General features: G+C 35.6%; 2 protein-coding genes across 5 annotated transcripts in view; one reads left to right on the top strand and one right to left on the bottom strand.

The window, feature by feature from the left end:
• ZC2HC1A (zinc finger C2HC-type containing 1A) overlaps positions 1 to 21383 on the top strand; it is a 71637-nt gene extending 50254 nt beyond the window's left edge. The window contains exons 9-10 of one of the 4 annotated variants that reach the window (XM_028500487.2): positions 11517 to 11543; positions 14059 to 14179. In XM_028500487.2, coding sequence (XP_028356288.1) covers positions 11517 to 11543; positions 14059 to 14164 — 133 coding nt within the window. In that variant the 3' untranslated portion in view covers positions 14165 to 14179. Of the gene's footprint in view, positions 1 to 6572; positions 7293 to 11516; positions 11544 to 12327; positions 12571 to 14058; positions 14180 to 20661 lie in introns of those variants that run through there. The other 3 variants (XM_055091168.1, XM_028500488.2, XM_007104835.3) reach the window with 3 other exon arrangements.
• Positions 21384 to 22657: 1274 nt separating this feature from the next.
• The window catches only part of IL7 (interleukin 7), a 46510-nt gene continuing 44942 nt past the window's right edge, over positions 22658 to 24225 (bottom strand). Inside the window, exon 7 of the mRNA XM_055091111.1 lies at positions 22658 to 23858. Within this exon, the coding sequence (XP_054947086.1) occupies positions 23739 to 23858 (120 nt within the window). The 3' untranslated portion in view covers positions 22658 to 23738. The remainder of the gene's footprint in view (positions 23859 to 24225) is intronic.

Here is a 24225-nt window from a genome sequence, read left to right as displayed (position 1 = left end):
TTCCTTTGCGATATGATTTAACTTGGCTTTTATGTCATACACTAAAGAAATAGTTTGGGCAAAAATAATGTTTTCTTATACCTTATAGTTACAATTTTTATGGTAAATACTCAAGGATGTTTGTTCAGCTACACTGGATGCATTTGTTTTTTATGTCCTAATTTTAACTGCAACATGCTTATTTTTACCTCTAGAAATTGAATAATAGACCCTTTACACCACTGCTATTATAATTTTCAGCAGCATTTTAATACATTTAAATTCCCCTGCTGAGATTGTGATTATCTATGTACTTCCCTTTCTAATCTGTCATAGTATTTGTACAGCTTTGACATTCACTCTGTTTTTAAGCATATAATGAAATCATCTCAGTTATAAATATTTATTTTTTATATGTATCCCAATTTATTCTAGAAAGTTTTAAGGAAAGGTACAGAAGGCCATGATGTATAGTGAGATACAGCATTTTTTTTTTAAATGAAGGAAAAATAGGAAAAGGAAAGATGAGAATTAAAAGATACAGTGGAAAAAGGAATGGGGTTAGTCCACAAAATGTGTGTCATGAGACCCCATAGATGGACTAGCCCTGGGCCACAAAGTGGAGTTTGAACTTTGTTTTAGGAGCCTAAGTACAGGAAAGGATAGGAGTAGTTACATGATTCATGATGTCTAAAACAGAAAAATAAACCACTTTCTCTGTGAAAGTACAACTAGTTCTGAGGGCTCAAAAATTCTCCTTTGATTTCTCATAAGGAGACACTGGATAACTTAATTGTTAACTTCTTAATTAACATCCCTACTGAATCCATACTAAATATGGCAGTGGATTTCGTAGGGTGGTTTTTTTTAAGGTGCCCTCAATGCAGGCCTATAACATGACATCCTATGATTCACCAAAACCAGTTGTGATGTGGGTGTGTTATGTGTAAGTATATATTGTCTGCTTTTGTTGTAAGTATGTAACATGTACATAGTCATTATTCAGATTTAATCCGGGGATAGATTTTCAAGTATCTAAGATGCTAGCTCTCCATCCTGGTTGCCCATTAAAAAGAAGCATCTGTGGAGCTTTCTGAAAATGAACATGTCAGGGTCCCTCCCTGAGATTTTGATTTCTTTAATTTGGAGAGTGGGATCTGGGCACCTGCCATTTGGAAAGTTTTAAGAGTGATGCCTATGCATAAGATGAGGACCATAGAGGAATTGGTGAATTGCTGTCTTTTCAGCTAGATTCTTTAATAAATATTGTTTGTCTCACCTGAGGTATTAATACATGTTAGATATCAAAGAAGTGAACTTACGTTTCTTAGAGTCCTGGAGTGTGGTTGTACTATGTTGCTGTATATGTGTGGAACCATGTGTTTTGAATCAATGCTGAGTATAAGATTAACGTTCTTATAAAATGGAAAACGTAATAAATACATATGCTTGAATAAAAGGATCATTTTATCTTTCCAAAGAGGTGGACAAAAGAAGTGTCAACAGGCAGGAGCAAAAATCACATGAAAAAATGGCTTATTTTTTAATAAGCTTATTTGGCTTATTCTTTTTTTTTTTTTTTTTTACTTTTTAGAGCTTTATATGTGATAGGAAGGCCTGAGCCTTACTCCCTTGACTTATACTCTACCCCCATCCCAGAGAGAAATAATTATAACCATAACAGATAGAGAATTCTCAGAGATTTACTTTTCTGGTAGTGTGATAGACTACGTTTCCAGGACAAGCCCTCCCACCCAAAACACCTAGAAATGCTGCATAAAAAAGAAAAAATCTCTTTCTGAATGTATAGCTTAGCTCTCAGAAAAGTAACGGGAACTTCTACAGAACAAAAATATAAAGGAAGCTAGAGGTCAAATTGTAAATTAACTGTGACACTGCAGCTGCATTTGAGGTTTTCAGTGATCTTCACTATGTAGAGACTTGGGTTTTAAGGTCATTGTGGGAGAGAGGGGTTGACTTCTTGGACTTGTACAAAATGGACTGTTAAAAACAACTTTTCCTTACCCTTTCCGCCGTGCCTCTTGCTGTAAGCCAAGACTCTTGAAAGGTTCAGTAAGGAGTCTTAGACTCAGCCAGAGATACTTATATGACAGTATATTACATTTGTCACTGGAATTGTTTACAGAAATACAGGATAATAGCGGGGCAGTGTCAGGTGTTTCTCTTTCATGGGAGCCCTTGCAGCGGTTCTGGAGCTTGTCTTCCTTGGCTGTCTAGCTGACAGCTTAGGTGTGAGAGAATAAGTTCTCATAGGTGGGTGTAGGGACTGTTTAATGAGAAATCCTTTGTCCCCAAAGGGAGCCAGTATCTCATATAACAGTTTCGTAGGCATAGCTTCCAGGTTATCCTGAGGGAGATATCCAGTTTCAGTGGACTGCTTATAAGCACCGTTGCCTAGAAACACAGCTGGCATTTCACCTATGTTGGGTTTTCATTAAACAGAGCTAGGAAGTTATCCCAAGGTCAAATATGTCCACAGAAAAGGAGAAAGAGTGTGTTAACCCTTCTCTCACAGTATTCAAAGGGTTATCTCTCAGCGAAAGGATGGACTAGGAAAAAAAAATTTTTTTTACCACCCAGGAACAAGAGACTCCAAGGAAACTTGTCTGTCTCAGCCATGGCTCAGAGGGATGTGAGAATTCCCACCGATAATTCATAACTATAGGCGCACCTTCCCATGAGTTCAAGGTTTGAAAGCACAACATCTGCATATTCTAAGAAATTCTTAACTGAAAAAATAACTTAGATACCCTTGGTTTAAGAGCTTCCTTGGAGCTTGTAAAAGCAACAGCAAAAAGAATCGTCTCTGGTGTGAAATGCTGTTAACCCAGGCCTCCTGATTCTCACAGGTAAACAAATGTGAGCTTGCAATTCTGAATTGCAGAACACACATGGAAATTTCAAACTGTACAAGGAAACAAGGAATCAGTCATGAATGAGAGCAAAAAAACGAAGTCATGAATGAGAGCAAAAAAATGAACACATGTGCCCATGACTTATGATACTGAAATCATCATAATTATGACTTATAAAATAAGTCAGTTTGAAGTATATAAGGAAATAAGACAGGGAATTGAAGTCATTAACAGTGATAATATACTATCAAAAAAAGATTAGAGCATCTTTACACAAGAACCAAACAACTCAATATAAGGGGAAAAAACCCTCAAAAGATGGTGTTTAAATTGTAGATTAGACTCAGCTGAAGAAGAGAGGAGTGAACCAGAGGAAACATTCAGAGACATTATCTAGAGTGTAGTCCTAAGAGAGAAGGAAGGCGTGAGAGAGATTAAAAATCATAGGTGGTAAAATAGGGTCTAAGATTTGTTGAGTCAGAGGTCGAAAGAAGAAACTAGAGTGAGTGAGAGGCAACGTTTGAATAATTTATACCTGTAAATAATCCAAGATTAATGAAAAACATGAGTTCTCATAATCAAAGAACAACAATCCCAAGCAGGACAAAGGAAATGAAAACAACATGTTAGATGCATTGTAATGAAACTTGGGAAGACAGACCATGAGAAAGAAGGTCTTAAAAGCAGCCACAGAGAAAAGACGTTACTTAGACAACATAAGGCTCACCCAGCTAGTACAGAGCTCTCTTGCAACACTTGGAGCCAAAAGACAATGGAATCGATCCACACATTCAGGCTGCTGACGGAAAATAACCGTGGACCTTTGATTGTTCACCAGCTGAACCAGTGGTTCTCGAGCTTTAATGTGCATCAGAATCCCCTGGAGCACTAATTTCAACACAGCTCCTTGTCCCCACCTGAGGATTTCAGATTCAGTGGGTGTGGAGTGGGGCACAGGTTTGCATTTATAGTAAATTCTCACGTGATGCTGATGCTGCCAGAGTAAGGACATCACTTTGTGAACCACTGAGCTATACTGTCAGTCCAAGAATGAAAATGAAATAAAGCTATTTTCAGACGAACAATATTGAGAAAATTTACCAGCTATAGACCATGACTAAAAGAACATTCAGAGGCAGTACCTTGGGAAAGAGTAAAGTGTCCAGAAGAGGAGGAATTTTGCAAGGCGGACTGGTGAAGAAATCAGTAATTAAGTAAATCTAAACTAATAGTGAGTACATGAAATAATAAAGATAAAACAGAAATTAATGAAATAAAGAGATTATAATGGAGAGCATTAAGGAAAAAAACTGGTGGTCAAATAGGAGTTTCCTCCCAGGTGGTGCTCAGCAACTGCTAGAGATCCTGATTAGACCAGTAGATCTGAATCTTGGCTTCTGTATCTTTGTTGGCAGGAGGTAGAGAGGGAGCTTCAGGATTCCGTGTGGTACTTCACCTTTAATTAATTCAAATTCTCATCAACCTGCTGTCATCAGGTTGAATTTTGTCAGGCCCTGTGTTCCAATTTACTTTGTTGTCACAACATGCTCCAAACTCTTTCATTCTTCATCCCCTCTACTGCAATCCTATTGGCTCTGACCAGTCTCTGCCACCCGGTACCGTGTCCTCTTTGCTTTATTGCTTTCTAGCTGACATGCTATATATGTTATTTATGTTGTTTCGTGTCTTCTCCATAAAACTAAGCTCCCTAGGCACAGGGATTTTTATGTTTTGTTACTGCTCTTAACGCTAGGATCAAGAGGAGTACTTTACATAAACTAGGCTCCCAGTAAATATTTTTAAATGAATAAGTGAATGAATAGTACATGATGAAGACTCAAAACGAGAAGGTTGGTTGATTTAAAATGATAAACTTCTCAAGATGGAGCAACAAAAAAGGAGAGACGGTACAAATAATATGCAGAATGAAAAGAGGAATGCAACCACAGATGGCAGCAGAGATTTAAAATTACAAGAACAACTTTTTGCCAGTAACTTGAAACAGATAAAATGCACAATTTCTTAGAAAAATATAACTTTTGAAAACTGATTTCAGATGAACTAGAAACTATAATCATTAAAGAAATTGGATCAGTAATTAAACTATGCTTGCTTCCTCACTACACGAGTACACGTACACACACATACGGTATACACACACACACACGCACACACACACACATATACAAAATGGGCTCATGATAGTTTTTTTTTTTTTTTTTTTTTTGTGGTATGCGGGCCTCCCTCTGCTGTGGCCTCTCCCGTTGCGGAGCACAGGCTCCGGACGCGCAGGCCCAGCGGCCATGGCTCACGGGCCCAGCCGCTCCGCGGCATGCGGGATCCTCCCGGACCGGGGCGCGAACCCGGTTCCCCTGCATCGGCAGGCGGACCGCAACCACTGCGCCACCAGGGAAGCCCCTCATGATAGTTTTATATATTAAGTTCTACCACACTTTTCCAGGGGAGTGAGGTGAAAAACAACATTCTTCAACTTCTTTTTCAAAGGTTAGTGAAACCTTGATATCCAGACTAATGAGAGAATGCAAAATTATGATCAGGCTTACTTATAAACTTCAAAATACATATAAAAATCTCCAAGAAATCTATCAAACCCAAGCCACAGACGTGAAATTCATGACACTGTGGATTCATCACAGAAAATGATTGATTTAACATTAGAAAGTCTATTAATATAATTTTTCACATCAACAGGTGGAAGGATTAAAAAATATTCGTCAAATAATAATATATGATTTACCACCTATTTTTGATTTTTTTTAAAACAAGCTCTTAGAAAATTTGGAATAGAAGGGAATGTCATTAAATTGACAAGAATGCTAGATTTACTAGAACCCTACGTCACTCTTCATATTTAGTGGTGGCATGTAAGAAGCATTTTCTATAAAAGCCGAAATAACACAAGAATGTCGGCTATAATTTCTGTTTTAATCTAGCTAGTGTAGTAAAAAAAATTAAAATTACAAGACATGGAAATAAGGACACAAAGCTGTTATATTTACATATATATATAATGATTATATATAGAATACCCAAAAAAAGACAAATTAATGAATAAATAATAATGAAGTCTTTTAATAAATTTTCTGGTTTTGTTATCATTATATTGAAAGTTATTGCAGTCTGTTTATCAGCAACAAACAGAAAATGCAGTCTTTAGAAATACACCCCCCCCCGCCAAGGTATTTAGGAATCAGTTTAAAAACCAAGCAAGAAGTTTAATTTTGATGGAGAAAATTACAAAACTTCAAACATGTTAAAACCTAAGTAGAAATATACCTTCTTTATAAAAAAGAAAATTCAATATTATAAAGCTATCTATTCTCTCCTAAATCAGTGTATAAATTCTGTGCAATTTTCAAGCAAAGTTTATGAATCCTGACAAGTTCTTTTCATATGAAAGATCAAAAGCCTAACATTAGGTGGGACAAGTTAAAGAATAATGCATGAATGATTTATGAAGCTATAGTAATCAGTGTGATACTGATTCAAGGGTAGACAAATAGAACAATGGGTCATGATGGAGTGGTTAGAAAAAGACCCCATGGATTTCGTTTAATCTGAACTAGAAGAATGTTAACAATGAGATTAAGCAAGCTTTTAGTTACACTTAATATTATGTTCTGTTTCCCAAGGCCTACAGATTGAAAACTACTGACATGAACTTTGTGTTTCTACTTTCTTTCTGTACCTCTCCAGGCCAGATGGAGACTATGTCTCTTCACTTAATGGTGGAAACATTAAAGGCATTGAAGGAAATTCAGTGGGACACTTACCAAAATTCTGCCATGAGTGTGGGACTAAATACCCTGTAGAATGGGCAAAGTTCTGTTGCGAATGTGGCGTTCGAAGAATGATTCTGTGAACAGAATCCAGAAAGAAAAAGAGCTAAGTTCAGAATTTTATGACTTGCTGCTTGGACATCTAGAGCACTTCCTTTAGTGATTTTGTGCTAAAATCATTCATAATACTTTTTTCAACAGTTTTTGGAGCATAATCCTTTGGCTGTGTAATGTGTGTGTGTATATATGTGTGTGTACATATACTGTGTATAATAAATACCTGACAACCTAAACTGTGCCATACAAGGAGATATTCACTTATCAGTCAGAAAATACTTTCAAGTGGAATCATTAACTTAGGTATTACTTTTCTGTTGTTGTTAAAGCACATTAAGCGTACCTCCACAAACTCTCAAACACTAGTGCTTAGCCCTTTAAGCTTTAGGATGATCATTACTTTGAGCAAAAAATCAGAATAAACATTTTTATCATTGGTGCCTATTTTCAGATAGTATCATTTAGGATGGGATGCTTGGAATTTTGGAACTGAAGAGAATATTTTTAGTTACACTTAGTTATGTGAGGTCATTTTTCTGTAGAGCTCTTTAATAATTTTATAAATACTTTTTAGAAAGAGAGGGGAAAAAACCCCCTGTGGTCTCTGTTGCCCTTTCCTCGGTGTATTATTGATTATATAATTTGGAGATCTTTACTCAATTCTTTAAAATGTAATTATGCAATTTTTTTTTCAGAGATACAAGGCTGAAAATACAGATGTATCTTATTCTAGTTATAGCTGAATGATTTTTTAGCTCAGTGTGTATTAGTTGAACATATATTCTTTCTACTGCTAATTGTCTTCAAATTTCACTTTTTTCCTTTCTTTTCCATAAACTCATGTCTGAACAGTAATTTTAATTTGCTACTTCATTTTTGCAAAGTTTGCATATTAATTATTTAATAGAAGATGCACAGAATTCCTTGCAAAATCTTGCATTTATATCTATGTACTTGATTTAGAAGAAATCATATTAATGGATTTTAAAACAAACCATCTCACCTAATAGACAGTAACTTCAATAATTAATCATTAGTGCAGGGCATGCAGGTTTAAAAGGATTTGAATTTTAAAGTCACTTGAAGTATAGTTATATGTAGCTATGGGTCGGTTAAGAGAACATCTAATTTTTCCTACTCATATTTCCTTTCTAGTGTTTAGCACTGAATCACCATTCACATCACAATAAAAAGCCACTGCAAATGCATTGCTTTAATGGATAGCTGATTTATTATGTACTTAAACATTCACAAAAATGTAATTATACTTCCTCTTTAACTTTGACTAAATACCGCTTTTAATCGTTGTCACTTGCAGTGTAACATAGTATTTAGTCGTAGGCATCTTTGATTGCTTGTGCAGCCATGTTCAGTAATTCAGTAGTAGTTTCTGTCGAATCAAACCTAACAGACCCTTGATCTTATTATAAAGGTACAAGCAGATCTTTTATAGGTAGTTTCTAACTTCTTATTTATGATTCTGATCAATTGTAAGGATCAGTGTAGAAATTTGTGGCTTATAACTTTCTCTGAAATTTATTTATACATATACTTTATAATTTTATTAATTAGTTTGTTTTAGGGTTTTTTGTTTGTTTTTTTCCATTTGGGCAGGGGATAACTGAGTAGTAATGGGAATTATTTACCTTATAGTTTCTTTCCTTTCTATTAATTTTTTTTCTGGTTGCCTTTATTCAATCATATTGGTCAAAAGGAAGGGTCAAAAGTCAAAAAAATTTATTACAGCTTTTTCCATCAACTAGAATAAGCTGTAATAAATTTAGGAGAATAATGTACATATTAGGATTCCATTTCAATAGTTTGTTCTTCTGTTCTAATTATTCTAAATCATATATAGAAGAACTTCAAACTCTTGTCTTGATCTAGAATTGAGCCCTGTCTTCTTTCAAATATATTTTTAAAGATCACATTTTGTGTCTGCCCAAGGAAGGGATAGGTGAATGAGCTTAAAGTGGCACATGTTAGTTTCTCACTGAGTTTTACTGTGGCAAGTAAATGTTATAATGGTACTACATGGAAATGGGTTAATAAGAAATCATCTAATTCCAGAACCCAGAGATTATTATAAACAGTAAGTAGGTGAAATATATTTATGAATTATGAAACATGATGCAATGTATTTAAATGCATTTTTATATTACTTGCATATATTATTCTCATGTTGATTTGTTGTGCAATAGTTCAGTTTTTAAGAAATTTTCCTTGATCTATGCATCATTTATTTTATTTTTATTTATTTTCACAAGTATTTTCCATTGTGGTAGGACAAAAAGATGACCGTAAGCATAAATTAAAAATGTAAAAATTGCTTATGTAATATTCTGAAAGTTATCAGCTTGGAAAAGTAAGATTATTATGGCTGCTGTTGTCTCTTGTTCAGTGTTTTTTAATTACAAACAATGTCTTCATTTTTGAACCTATTCAATAAAGACATGAAGCAAAAAAATGCTAGTTGGTTTTCATTGATGTCTTGTCTTTTATCCAGAAACAGGTAGAAAGATAGGAATGTACTGAAATATAAAGAAAATATTCAAAGTCAGAATATAGACTTTTTAATGAGAAAAGTTTTCATTGGCAGTTTTTTTGTGCTCTCAACTTTTAAAGGAATTATTACTATTTTTTTTTTTTTTTTTTTTTTTTGTGGTATGCGGGCCTCCCTCTGTTGTGGCCTCTCCCGCTGCGGACCGCAGGCTCCGGACGCGCAGGCTCAGCGGCCACGGCTCACGGGCCCAGCCGCTCCGCGGCATGTGGGATCCTCCCAGACCGGGGCGCGAACCCGGTTCCCCCGCATCGGCAGGCGGACGCGCAACCACTGCGCCACCAGGGAAGCCCGGAATTATTACTATTTTATTGAAGTGTTTTATAACTTCACAAGATTTTTAAGGCATAAAAACATTCTCTTCATAGCCAATAAAATTTAGCAGTTGAAAACATTAGGGAAGGGCTTCCCTGGTGGCGTAGTGGTTGAGAGTCCGCCTGCCGATGCAGGGGACACGGGTTCGGCCATGGCCGCTGAGCCTGCGCGTCCGGAGCCTGTGCTCCGCAGCGGGAGACGCCACAACAGTGAGAGGCCCGCATACCGGGAAAAAAAAAAAAAAAAAAAAAAAAAATTAGGGAAATCAATGTTGATAGGAAACATTATGGATATTTCTAATTAGGTAATATACAATTCAATGGCAGAAAGCATTTGTGATGAATACTTAGTGATTTAGATAATATTTAAAATTTTAAACAGGAGCTGTCTCTAGTGAAAATATCAGATTAGACATGTTTAATTTGCCCTCAATTTTCCTTAGGCTAGAGGTGGACACTTTCTACCATGAGTAGAAGCTCAGGGAATGAAAAAATAGTAGAATAGGTACATAGCTACAGAAAGTCAGCAGAACTCTTATGTCTTTATTAGCATTGCAGATATATGTATTTTTATATGCTAAGTATATTTTCAGTTTTTTAATGGTAAATGTATTTTTAGTACTAAGGTTGATTTTTCCAACTGACTGTTATTTTATAGAGCAGTGGAGAATCATTGAAACAAAGTTTATGGTAGCCACGCTCTATTTTCATTTAGAAAAATTTTAGTTAAATATTATTGTCATATTCATTATTTCTATACAATTTTGCTTTTATATGTGAATTGCTCTTTTGCCACTAGAGGGTGCTTTTGGATAATTTATATTGCCAGCCTCCAGTTATTACTTGAAGGCCCCTCAGCAATAAGTATGATATTTTTTTGATAACATGAAATTACAGAGATTTATAAGATGTAGTCTTTTGCTGTTTATTTTGTCGTGATTTTAATATCCCATATGTTTTTTGTTTGTTTGTTTTTAAGAAACCTAGTGTAGCTCATTTTGGGTACCAGCCTGGCAGTTTTTGATAGAAATATTTCATATTAACACCTCACATAATTTTGTTAGCAAAATTATGCATCTCAAGCATATTACTTTGCACATTACCAAATAATTCTTGTACTATTACTTTAACATTTCATCTTAATTGTATAACAGTTACAATCTACTTTAAGATGGGGATTTTTTTTTCCTTCAGTCAGCTAGCCTTAACATTATATCTAACATACACAAGTGACTTCGATTTAGATAGGAGCTAAATAAGTGGTTACCAACTAATGTAAGATGCACAAAGCTAAAACTTTCCAAACAGTTAAAAAGATGCTTTACAAGTTCTTAAATCTATGAAATGCTAGGAATCAAGAGATATAAGTAAAATGTGATTTAGTCCCTGTCTTGAAGTTGATAATTTATTTGGAAAAGCTGTTATATAAACAGACAATTACAACTTAGGACAAAAAGAAGGATTTTTTAAAATTGAAGTATAGTTGATTTACAATGTTGTGAAAGGATTCATCTTAATGGAACTTTTCCTTGTAAAAGTACCAACAAAATGCTTTATTAAGTGTTGAAGCTTCTTATCACAAGTCATACAGTTGACCATTTCCTATTTTCTTTTTTTGCCTTCCTTGTCCCAATGCTTAGGAGAAAACTTGCTAGAATATAAGTGGGAGCTGTACCACCTTTTAGTGGGGAAAAGGCAAGTGGCAGTGGAGAAGGATATATGTGTGGTGGGGTTTGTCAGAGCTGTAAATGTGAGCTACGTGGACTGTCCTGAGGACTGAGGAAAATCAGTATTGAGTAAAAGTTACTGAAAATTCCAGCTATTCAATCTTATCTCACGTAACTCTTCACTTTCACTTTCACTGTCCTTTTTTTTTTTTTTCCCTCTCTTTGCTCCGTTTCTATGCCTATTTTGAATCTGCAACAATAAGGCCGGGGATAGGAGGCTGCCAGTATTGGTGAGTAGATTATACTTGACAATGAAATGCTGATTTTCACTCATCAAATCAGTGATCTTAAATTGTAATAAAACTGAAAACCGTCTGGGGCATTAAGATAAATGTCCTTATCTACTGATGGCGGAGATATAAATTGATGATACTTTTTGAAGAAGTTGGCTAAATTTACTTTAAAAGCCTTTAAAATACACATGCCTCATAGCCTAGTAATTTTATTTCTAAGATGTATTTCTTCTTGAAGGAGTAATCTAAAGAAAAATATTTATGCAGAATACATTTAATAGTACTACTATTTGTAGTGACAAAAATTTAGTTAATAAAGCACTTTCAAATAATTTTTAATGGCATGATGAGGTTATGTTTTATTATTAGGACAAATAGCTAGCCTAAAATAGGGAATGTGTGTAAAATATGATTCCAGCTATATAAAAGATTGCACAAATAAAAAGGCTTGAAATATATTCCTCATCATATTTTACTTGTTTCTTCTAAGTATTTGTGATGTTACATATTCTTTATATTTTTTGTATTGTCAATTTTAAATGAATATATAATACTTTTTTTAATCTTTAAAAAATGAAGAGGGTTATGTTTTTCAGTATCCCTGGTATGTGATAATCTTTTATTTAAAATCACTACCTCATCTTATTTGTTTTCTGACATTCACAAATGTAGATGATAGTCCTTGTAATATAGTTAAGCTAGTTTGTTTCTGATACCTCTGTTGCTGAAAGTGGTTTCTGTCAACTCTATGTATAATTTTTTTTTTTTTTTTGTTCTGTAGGCGGGCCTCTCACTGTTGTGGCCTCTCCCGCCGCGGAGCACAGGCTCCGGACGCGCAGGCTCAGCGGCCATGGCTCACAGGCCCAGCCGCTCCTCAGCATGCGGGATCTTCCCGAACCGGGGCACGAACCCGCGTACCCTGCATTGGCAGGCGGACTCTCAACCATTGCGCCACCAGGGAAGCCTTATGTGTAACTTTAATAAGATAATTTTTCTTGAATTTTAGTCGTATTATACTCTTGTATAGCCCTCCCTCCCTTAACTGTTTATCACCTGTGATTTGAAGAGTCCAAAGAATACAAGTGAATTTTTAATTTATAGAGCATAAAGTAAAAAACCTGGTCTAAATATTTTAGAGGTTTTTTTGTTTTTTTTTGTTTTTTGCCATTGTTGAGCTGTGGGGGCAAAAAATATGTGTTTGTGTGTATGTGTGTGTATGTGTAAGTATGTGTGTATGTGTGTGTATGTGTGTACGTATGTGTAAGTATGTGTGTGTATATGTGTGTGTATGTGTGTGTGTGTGTGTATTTGAAACATTCACATCTATTTTCACATACCTACTATACTTTAAAACTTTAGGGCTTCCCTGGTGGCGCAGTGGTTGCGCGTCCGCCTGCCGATGCAGGGGAACCGGGTTCGCGCCCCGGTCTGGGAGGATCCCACGTGCCGCGGAGCCGCTGGGCCCGTGAGCCATGGCCGCTGAGCCTGCGCGTCCGGAGCCTGTGCTCCGCGACGGGAGAGGCCGCAACAGAGGGAGGCCCGCATACCACAAAAAAAAAAAAAAAAAAACTTTAAAGATTTTTTTAAAGTTATCTTTCTTTCTTCTCCTTGTTATTTTAATCAAGAAGAATACTTTAAGAACCAGAAAGTTTTAAAAATAGATTTCCATTTTTACTAATCTTCCCAAACTTAAGAGTCCTTATAGGGAAAACTCATATGCACCTCACAAGAAACATCAGAAATTCTTTATTTTGAACACTAATTCTTCAAGGGTGATTCTCTTTGGAAACATGCTATTCTAACTGTTAATTTGAAAATTTAAAACAATAGGTTTTTTTTTCAGTTTATTCCTTACTATAGACAAAATCAAAACACCATTTGAATGAGCAACACGTCTGCTAGATCAGCTCTGTATCCTTGGTGAGGCACTGTATTCTCATGGTCTTTGCTTTTGATAAACCGTGTTATGATTCTCCCTCAAGTATCTCTAGAAAGATTGTTTCTCACTGATGCCATTACCAGAAAGCTGATATGAGGAGGAGGGGCACTTATCACTCACTGCCTTAGATACTTTACTATAATTTAAGTAGAAAACTTTGAACAGTACTAGAAGTGAAACACTGCTCAAAACATAGCTAGTAGTGAAAAATTATCTCTAATTTTAAACCTAAATTTTCTTACTATCTGTAATGGGCATTTGTCCTGTTTATGGACGGCATCTCTTGAAAATCCTGTTTGGTGAGGTTTCTGAATTGAATCCCATTGCCTCGAAATCATAGCCAGAGTTTAGTTTTCCATCCTTTCTTGTGGCTAAGGAGTAGTCATGTGACTTGGGAACTACCGACCAGACTCAGATTCTGAAACAAGTAACGCGGGGAAGCAGACGCTGTATAACATCTTTCTCTATTGAGGATGGTGGGGAGGCACTGGGCTTTGAAGGGAACTGTGGCAGAGTCAAGAAGTGGCACCCTTATTGCAAGATGTGACTTGTTACTCTTTCACTCTGAACCAGTGACTATGCCAAGGGGAAAAGCAGGAAGAACACACTGATTCATCTGAAGAAGTCCAATGACATCAAATGGATTAAAGGGAATGGGTTATTAAAATATCAGTGCTAAATGATGCTTTTTCAAAGGCAATTGGGAATCTTTCTTTTTACATTTGTATACGCAATATCTGTGACAGCAGCCCTAGAATGTGAGTCCAGAGCTTCAGATCTAAGTCCAAATGCTAAATGATTTAAAGTTGTTTTACTTTTAACTTGAAAATTTAAAGTCACATGTCCCCATGTGGCACTTTCGCTGACTGTCCTCCACTGGAGTAGTGTTTCATTATGATTTGGGCATTGTTTCTGGCTGAACAACTGCCAGACTTGATTAGCGGGCTCTTCCAGAGATTCTGTGAGTTACCCAATAGCTTTTAATAAATTCCTTTTTGCTTAAACTAAGTAGACTGGCATCTGTTATTTGAACTAAAAAACTTTTCAAAGGTAGAATTTGGTATGACCTTGTGCCTCCCTTTTGAAAAGTGCTTAAAACCACATTCTACAGCAGGACTCTTCAATGTACTGAGTTAAGACAACTTTCCTCATCCCAAGCATGGTGTTAGATAATCACAAACTGCATTTTAAGAAATGTATTTAAGTTAATGTAATTATATCCATCTGGCAGGGTTAATTTTACGATTATCAGTAATGTGTATAAAATCTTTGCCACAAGGTCTGACACTTAACAGTTCTCAATAAATGATAGAAATTACTTATTATATAATTTTGGATATATGTACATGTTATATGTTCCTCAAATAATTATTTAATTTCTATTATGTGCCAGGCACTATTCTAGGGGCAGTGAACAAAACAGTCAAAAGTCCCTGACCTGTTGAAGTTTACATTCTAGTGGAGGAAGATTGAAAATAAAGAAGCTAAATCAATAAATATATGTTGTATTAGAATGTGATGAGTGCTATGGAGCAAAATGAAGCGGGGAAGAGATGGTTAGAATGAGATAGGAGGGAGAGTGGACATGAGTTGCAGTTTTAAGTAGGGTGTTGAAGGATGATGAATGAGAAAGTGACATTTGAGTACACAACTTCAAGAGAGGTGAGCCCTTACTGTGTTGAATTGTTTGTTGGATCGTTGCCCCTAATTTTAAGTGCTTTCTGTTAAGAGTATTTAATATCTTGAAGCATGCAGGTGGACAAGAGAGAAAAGAGTATTTCATGCAGAAGATAAAAAAGAACAAAGGCTCTGAGGTAGGACCCCTGGAAATGTGGAACGGTGTGAGCAAGGAACAGAAAGTTAGAAATTTGAGGTAGCCAGATTGTTCATGCTGTAGAGGCCACCAAAATGATTTTGGCTTACTCAGAGTAAGATAGGAATAGGGAGTGACGTGATCTGCCTTAAACATATACTCTGAATATGTGTTCTTTGGCCCCTAAATGAATGAGAAATAAAAGGCAAAAGAAAATAGTCGTCACCCATTCTATCCTAAAAAGTCTGTGTGTATCGATCAAATTAACTTCTCTTAACACTCAGCTTTCATGAAAGAATTACATGATGCAATTTAGAGTTGAAACAGACTGAAACTTTCCAACCCCACCTGAGTATAACACAAAATGATCTGCTTCTTCATTTCACAGGTTTCCACTCACTAGAAATGAAGCCCTATTTGTTATTGACTCAGCTATTTTATCTTAATCAGGGAGGCAAAGTTTAGTCATTAATTTTACCTTCTTAGTATAGTACCTAATATTCATAAACTTATATTTCTTTCTTATTTCCTCATTCATCAGTGTAAAATAATCTGAACATAACCTTCAAATGGGAGGAACAGAGATCCTTCTAAGATACCTTGAAAAGCAGGAGGGAGGGTTAATAAAAGATGCATGTGGACTGAAACTGGAAGGTCATTAGGTCCTGAGGAAGCTCTAAGTATTGGTCCATCTGCCAGCCTCTATGCTTCTCTTAGCTCATCTGTCCATTCTCTAATTGCCTATCTTCCTCACTCACTCCTAAGTACCTTTCTTGTTCTGCCATTCCTTAGCTTGCCAATGCCTAACTTAATAAAGCCTTAAAACATTCTATTTCAGACTTAACTTTGGGCAAATTTATTTAGGATTGTGGCTCAGATTTCTGGAACAGAGCACCTGAACTAGTTCCTCTTCTCAAGCTATGTGACATACATCACAGATCATTACCCAGTCTATCAATTAGTTGCACTTTGAGCAGATGCCCTATACCCTCTTCCCATTAGTTGGGATAGAGGCATGAGTTCACATGGTTAAGAACAGAGTCACTTAGCAGAAGTCATGGGTGGTGCAGACTCCCTTACAGGAGGCGTGGATATGTCAGGGAATGACTGACATGTTTAGAAAACAAGTATTTGTTTATATTTGTAATAGTCTTCAAACTAGCAAATTTGAAAACTGAAGTGAAATGTTTTATGTAGAAAATGTGTTAATAACTTTATTAATATTAATCTGGTGCAAAGATTCTCAATGGCAGTAGAGAGACAAACCTCTGGGAAATACGTATCCAAATTTTCTGATGATGGAGTGGAGTAATGTATAGTTTAAAAAAGCAAATTCATTGTAGCTTTTACGTTCATAATACATCAAAAAGGAAAGCTTGATAAAATCTTGGCTGGTGGGGTTATGCTGAAGGCAAATTAAGCATTTAAAAAGTGATTTTAGAAGTTTCTACATTCATGGACCACATGACTTCTATTTACAGATGACATGATTTTCTATGTAGCAAATCTCAAGGAATCTACCAAAAAAACCTAGAACTTATGTTTAGTTCTAACAAGGTCATAGGATCCAAGGACAATATACAAAACTCAGTTAATCCCATATAGCAGCAATAAACAATAGGGATTTGAATTTTAAATACAATAGCATGCAGGCACGCACACACACAAAAATAGTTATGCATAAATGTAACAAACTGTATGCTGAAAACTATAAAGCACTGATGGAAGAACACAAAAATTTAAGGATATATGTACTGTGTTTATTAATTCAAAGAATAAACATAGCATAGATGTCAGTTCTCCCCAGTTGAATCAATGCAATCTCAATCAAAATTCCAGCAAGTTTTTGGGGTTTTTTTTTGGGGGGGGGGGTGGAGTTTGTGGTTTGACAGCCTGATCCTAAAATGTATATGGAAAGGCAAAATAACTAGAATAGCCAAAACAATTCTGAAAAAGAAAAACTTGGAGGACTCATTCAACCCAATTTCTAGATATTATAAAGGCCATAGTAATCAAGTCAGTGTGGTTTTGTAGAAAAGATAGACATTTAGATCATTGGAACAGAACAGGGCATCCATAACTCAATCCACACAAAAACAGTCAACTGAAATTTACAAAAGCACAAACGTAATTCAGTTGATTAAGTATAGTCTTTTCAACAAATGGCAAATGATGGTCCATATGCAAAAAAAAAAGAACCTTAATGCACACCTTATATTCATACAGAGTGAAGTAAGTCAGAAAGAGAAAAACAAATATCGTATATTAACGCATATATGTGGAATCTGAAAAATTTGGTATAGACGATTTTATTTACAAAGCAGAAATAGAGACACAGATGTAGAGAACAAATGTATGGATACCAAGGGGGAAGGGGGTGTGGGATGAACTGGGAGATTGGGATTGACATATATATATACTATAGATACTTTGTATAAAATAGATAACTAATGAGAACCTACTCTATAGCACAGGGAACTCTACTCAGTACTCTGCGGTGACTTAAATTATAAGGAAATCCAAAAGGGGGGATATATGTCTACATATAGCTGATTCACTTTGCTGTACAGTATAAACTAACACAATATTGTAAAGCAACTACACTCCAATAGAAAAAAATAACTCAAAATGAGTCATAGACCTAACTGTGAAACATATGACTCTAAAAACTTTTAGGACAGTGGTTTCAACTGTCTCTCTGGGACAGTTCAGCAATGGCTGGAGACATTTTTGATTGTCACTACTTGGAGGAGGATGCTATTGGTGTCGAGTGAGTAGAGACCACGGATGCTGCTGAGCATCCTACAATGCACAACCACACCCACAAGAAATAATGCTAATTTTTTAGTTTGGATAAATGTACTATGGTTTTGTAAGATATTAGCATTAGAGGAAACTTGGTAAAGGGTATATGGCAACATGCTGTACTCTTTTTGTAACTTCTATGCATCTGAAATTATTTCAAACTAAAAAGTAAAGCTTGTGTATCACTACTTTAGGGTAGCAGACTACTTCAAAGGCAAACGTGTGGTAATTTCATAATTTATTTCTATGACAGCATCATGTACTGTAGTTGAAGCATTCTGTTTTGATTTCTGTTGCAAAATGACTTGACTCCTTCAATGAAATTTATGAAATGTGTAAATATTGCCAGTCATGTAGTAAATCCTAAAATCTTTGAGGCTAAGGAAATATTTTCAAAAGTCTTCTCTTAAAAGGGGGTCTTCTTTGATTATCTAACCTAAAATACCATCTCTTTCCACCAGTCTGTTTTCTTTTCCATTAGAACTTGTTTTCTGTAGTAATTTTGTTTATTTATTGTTTACTGTTTCCTCTCCTAGAATATATGCTTCATGAAAGCACAGACTTTATTCTACCAGTAGGATCAGGACTATCCCATTAGAGATGGATGCTTAATAAGTATTTGTTGAGTGAATGAATTATCTGTTTGTGTTGCATCTTCCTGTTAAGTGGTCAGTATTTAAAAGTTGGAGCTGCTTCTTTAAACCCATTGGCTCTGAATATATTAGTCCCAACCCTAGTAATTTCCCCTGAGTGAAACTCTTTCCTAAGCAGAAAGATGTATTGGTCTACACACTTAAGATTTTTCACAGCCAAAGACAAATCCCTTTCCTCCTTTCTGTTGGGAAGGAGGCAAGGAGATGACAGAGTAAACAACTGTTGTTTTGTACTTTTCTGTCAGATCTTTCTGGTTCTGCTAGAAGGCTTTTATCTCACCATATTGGATGCTCTGCAAACTAAGCTCCTTTTATTTGTGATAGTATTTGGACCACTTCCAGGACAATTTATTAGATTTTCTTCTGTTTAATTAAATTTTTAAGTAAAATGCTCCTGTTAGAACCAGATTATTTCAGACATAAGAAAGTTTGTGATAAGCATCAAAGATGGAAATTGGCAAACACATGTCCATTTTCCACATGGTAGCATCTGGTGATTGAGTTATTTGCTGAGCTGAGCAGTGGAGACACAAACAAAGGAATCATCAACCCCACCTGGGAAGGTGTGAAAAGACTTCAGAGAGGATGGGACCCTTAGAATGAGTCTTGAAGGAAAAGGAATAAATCAGCATGCAAGAGTAGCTAAACTTAAATTGTGAATATTGCCACTGTCTACATTTTCTTCATTTTAAATGTGATAGAAAATTAATTCACCTTTAGGATAGTATCTTAAAGAACACTAACCAATCCCCCACTTAGAAAATTTCTTATACAGAAAAATGTACTTCTTCCTTACCATTTTGTATGGAGAGGTAGAAAAACAAACCCCAGTTTATTCCTAAACGAGAATAACCATTTTTGCATCTTTCTCAAATACTGATTTTGTGGATCTAGATGAATACATATATTTTGATAGTTAGACATTAAAAACTGTTGGAATTGGCAATTATCAACGTATCTACCTATTTTGTTTCTCTTATTCTGTAAGATTTCCTATTAGGTCAGAATCAAGACTGAAAGATGTTTCACAACTAATAGCATTTGGAAATCAAAGAAAGTTCCATTGAGATTGTGAGAAGATGACGTTGAGGGGTCATGTTCATTTAAATTAGTTATGTTTTAGGGCCTTATCTACCTTTAAGTAATCTATATTATAGAAATGTATTTTCTGGATTATTTAAATAGGTTTTATTAATTAATTTACAATTCATCTTTATTAACTACCACATGTGTGGCTTTATCCATTAGGTGCTGAAGGAAACAAAAGGTCATACATTCTTTCAGGGGAGAGAAAACATTTTAAACAACTGTGACTAGAAAAATTAATAATAATTGTATTTAAGATAAAGTAGTAAGAGGAACATGATCAAATAATAATGCACAATGAAGGCAGTTAAGTTCCACTGGCAGCTAAAGGAGGAAACATTAGCATTAGAGGCAGATTTTTGAGATATTGCATGTTCAGTTCCAGACCACCGCAATAAAGCGAGTCACGTGAACGTTTTTGGTTTCCCAGTGCGTGTAAAAATTATGTTTACACTCTCCTGTCGTCTAAAAAGTGCACAATAGCATTGTGTCTGAAAAAAAAAAAGCAATGTACATACCTTAATTCAATACTTTATTGTTAAAAAATGCTAAGCATCACCTGAGCTTTCAGTGAGTCATAATCTTTTTGCAATAGTAGCATCAAAAATCACAGATTACCATAACATATAATAATAATAAAAAAGTTTGAAATATTGTGAGATTCACCAAAATGTAACCAGAGACGTGAAGTGAGCAAATGCTGTTGCAAAAAAATGGTACAGATAAACTTGTTTGACACAGGGTTGCCACAAATTTTCAATTTGTAAAAAACCCAGTATCTGTGAAGCTCAATAAAACAAGTTTATCCCTTATCTACAGCTATCATGGAAGTCACAGCAATTGAGAAGAAAGGAATTAAGATGCCCCTCGAAGTCTGAGCAGGATCTCAATAGAATTTGGAAGAACTTTCTAAGCAGTAAGAACATAATGACTAAAGATATGCAGCCTGCATTGACAGAGTACTCTACAGACCCGTAGAGTAGACATGTGTGTTTCTGGAGAAATATTTACAGCAGATTTGATGAGATGTCCTTCTTAAACTGGCTGTCAGTGAAAGAATGGCTTAAAGAAAAGAAGCACTTCTAATTGTAATTGAACTGTCTTAATCCCGAAAGGAATATTTCCTTCAGCAGATCCCTTTAAAGCTTATTTTAAAAGACTTTTAACGGAGTTCCTTTGTATAAAGCAATATTCCTCAAAGAGTGATAGGTTAATGGTTTTTACATAAAAGTGTTCTGTAGTCAAATTTTGGAAATGCTGTGTTAGTGTTAAACTTTTTCTAAAAGAACTTTATGAGTTTACAGAGTTTTAAATTACTTACATGAATTATGAGTCTCCAAGAGAAAATTATCTGACCTCAGATAATTGCCTTGTCTTTACTTACCTTGCTAGTAGCTAGGAAACATAGAAGGGAAATACAACCATAAAAGCCTGGGTATTTTTTTCCAAGCATTTGACAATGACACACCGTGCTGAATAAAAATTTTTGAGTGCGAATTTTCTGTAAAATTCAATTCTATCATGAACAAATGATAAAAATCAAGGTCAAAGGTTAAAATAAAATGGAAGAAAATTTTAATAACTTGTAATAAAGCATTTTAAAATATTGTTCCTTATTTTGCCACAATCTCAGAATTTTTTCAACACTGTTGGGAACGTTATAGACAGCCTTCAAGGAAACATCTTAAAGAACAGTTTTAAGTTGCCCTTTAGAAATTTAAAATTTCACCATTTCGTAGCTGATGGTTTACCAACAGCACCCGTTCATCAGGGTGGAAATGTACCACATAGTTGACCTGTTTAGTGGTGGAAGGAAGAATAGCCTACTTTGAAAAGTCCATCTGAAGAAGAAGCTTGGTGAAGAATCATTTGCCCCTAAAAAGTGTTAGTAAACTCCCTTTTCTGGAGTTAATAATGAAAACCAAATAGAAAACATAGTTGGGTCAACAGCTCATTAATGGGGTAATCAGTGCATTCTATACAATAGTCTGTACAATTCTATACGGCTGTCTGCACCAGTGAGGAAGAAACTCCATATAGGTTGGGGAGAGTGAGAAAGAGATGCGGAGAGACAGACACGAACTGAGAGGAAGGTCTCACCTCCACACATTGAGGATGGCACCTGAGCATCGTCAGTAGATCAAATAAAGCCAGTCAGCTCTTAACCAGGTGATGACGAGGCCGTGGTGGCTGTGTTAGAACTCTTGGCTTGCCTAGAATAGTGTTTTCAGTTCCCTTTATAAGTAAGTGAAGACTGTTGGCAAACCTTTCTAAGCTGCGTCTGGTATATACAAAAGTTTCTTTAAAAAGACTAAACTTTAACATAGGAAGTAAAGCAGTGTTCCTGTTCTTGTATAGTTTGGTGGTCCAGGTCTCATGTACATTCTCAATAATAAGAGATTAAAGGTTATATTTCAGTGAAAGTGAGAAATCAAATAGTGGTGCAGTATTAAAAATCTTGATCTGAAAAAATTCTGTTGGGGGGGCTTCCCTGGTGGCGCAGTGGTTGAGAGTCCGCCTGCCGATGCAGGGGACACGGGTTCGTGCCCCTGTCCGGGAGGATCCCACATGCCGCGGAGCGGCTGGGCCCGTGAGCCATGGCCGCTGAGCCTGCGCGTCCGGAGCCTGTGCTCCGCAACGGGAGAGAGGCCACAACAGTTGAGAGGCCCGAGTACCGCAAAAATGCTTTTCTTAAAATGTAAGTGAACCATGGCCGCTGAGCCTGCGCGTCCGGAGCCTGTGCTCCGCAACGGGACAGAGGCCACAACAGTTGAGAGGCCCGAGTACCGCAAAAAAAAAAAAAAAAAAAAATTCTGTTGGGGGAATTCCTGGGCGGTCCAGTGGTTAGGACTCTGCGCTTCCACTGCAGGGGGCCCAGGTTCGATCCCTACTTGGGGACCTAAGATCCTGCAAGCCGCATGGTACGGCCAAAAAACAAACAAACAAAACTCCTATTGGGATTCATTAAGTGAATCTGACAGTGTTAATACATAGGTCATTTATTATAAAAGGAGAAATGTTATCCAAAGTAAGCAATTGTAATACTGTATGAAAATATTTTTATATACAAATAGTGTCAAAATTAAATATATACATTCCATTAATTAAAAGGCCAACATATATTATTCTCTTAAAAATATACTTCCCAAATTGCAAACTCATTTAGACAAATTTTATTACACATAAATGACAAAAGTAACTCAGTACTATGGTTTAGCATCCTTAGAACAGATGACTTTCTATTTTGTGAAATTATTCATCTTCATTTTAAAACATCTGTTATATCATTTATTAAAGGCACTGTGTTATACATTCATGTTTAATTACATCTCTCAATTATCTTGGATTCCCTTATGCTACTGCTTCTTTAAGCTGTATGACTCTTGTTCTCATGGGCCTTATCCAAATCTCACTGTGACTCTGAAACATTTCCAGCACAGATGACAACAATTTCCACTCTCATTGCAGTATGCTGATGCATAGTGGGCCATAAAATTATTTTGGTAATAATGAAATGTTAATTTTTAATCCTTGTAAACTTTATACATTTCACAGAATTTATATGTCTTCTGAACATTTTAAACAGGTTTAAAAAGTATTATTGCAACTAATATCTTACATAGATTGTCTTACAGAAATCAGCTCAGAATTAATACCGACTGATATATGTCCTCATGCATGTGAAATAGTTTGTTGATTGCAGCGTTTGGTTTCCACTGTTTACGTCCATCTTCTAGTACTACAGTAAGGATTTCTCAATTGCTGTAATCCGTTTTTACCAGGATGCATTTAGTAACTTCCAGAAGGCATTTTATCCTGGAAAATTGCACAAGCAGATAGATTCTTGGAGGATACAAATAAAGCTCTTAAGTTTTTATATTGCCACTCCGTAGTTTTCAATGTTCTTTAGCGCCCCTCAAAATTTTGTTCCAACAAGTTTTTATCTTTTGTAGTAGTATCTTTAGGAAACACAGGTCATTCTGCTTTTTCTGTTCCTTTAAAGACTTATTCTCTTCCTAGAAAAATATATAAAAAAGTTTTTAAGTTCACATTTTTATAAGAATACACATTTAAAAATATTTAATCTTTACTATCCATTATGCTAGCTTATACTAAAAATTTGGTTTAATTAAAAAGAATCTTGAATGATATTTTTTAAAACTATGGTTTCTAACTATAATTGTGATCATTGATGTGTAGGAAAGTCAAGGTTGTTACGGTTTAAGATTTAGGATTAATTAAAGAGCTATGTTAGGTGGATGTCATTTTCACCACTGCAACAGTGGACATAAAGAGTGCTATTTAAACTTTTGTGAGAAAGATTTGTACATTATTCAACTGAGTTTTTTACAATGGAAAAAATACTTTTATGGAAGGAATAAT

This window comes from Physeter macrocephalus, chromosome 15, assembly GCF_002837175.3.
Source record: "Physeter macrocephalus isolate SW-GA chromosome 15, ASM283717v5, whole genome shotgun sequence".
Lineage (NCBI taxonomy): Eukaryota > Metazoa > Chordata > Mammalia > Artiodactyla > Physeteridae > Physeter > Physeter macrocephalus.
This window is presented reverse-complemented; position numbering and strand designations above follow the sequence as displayed.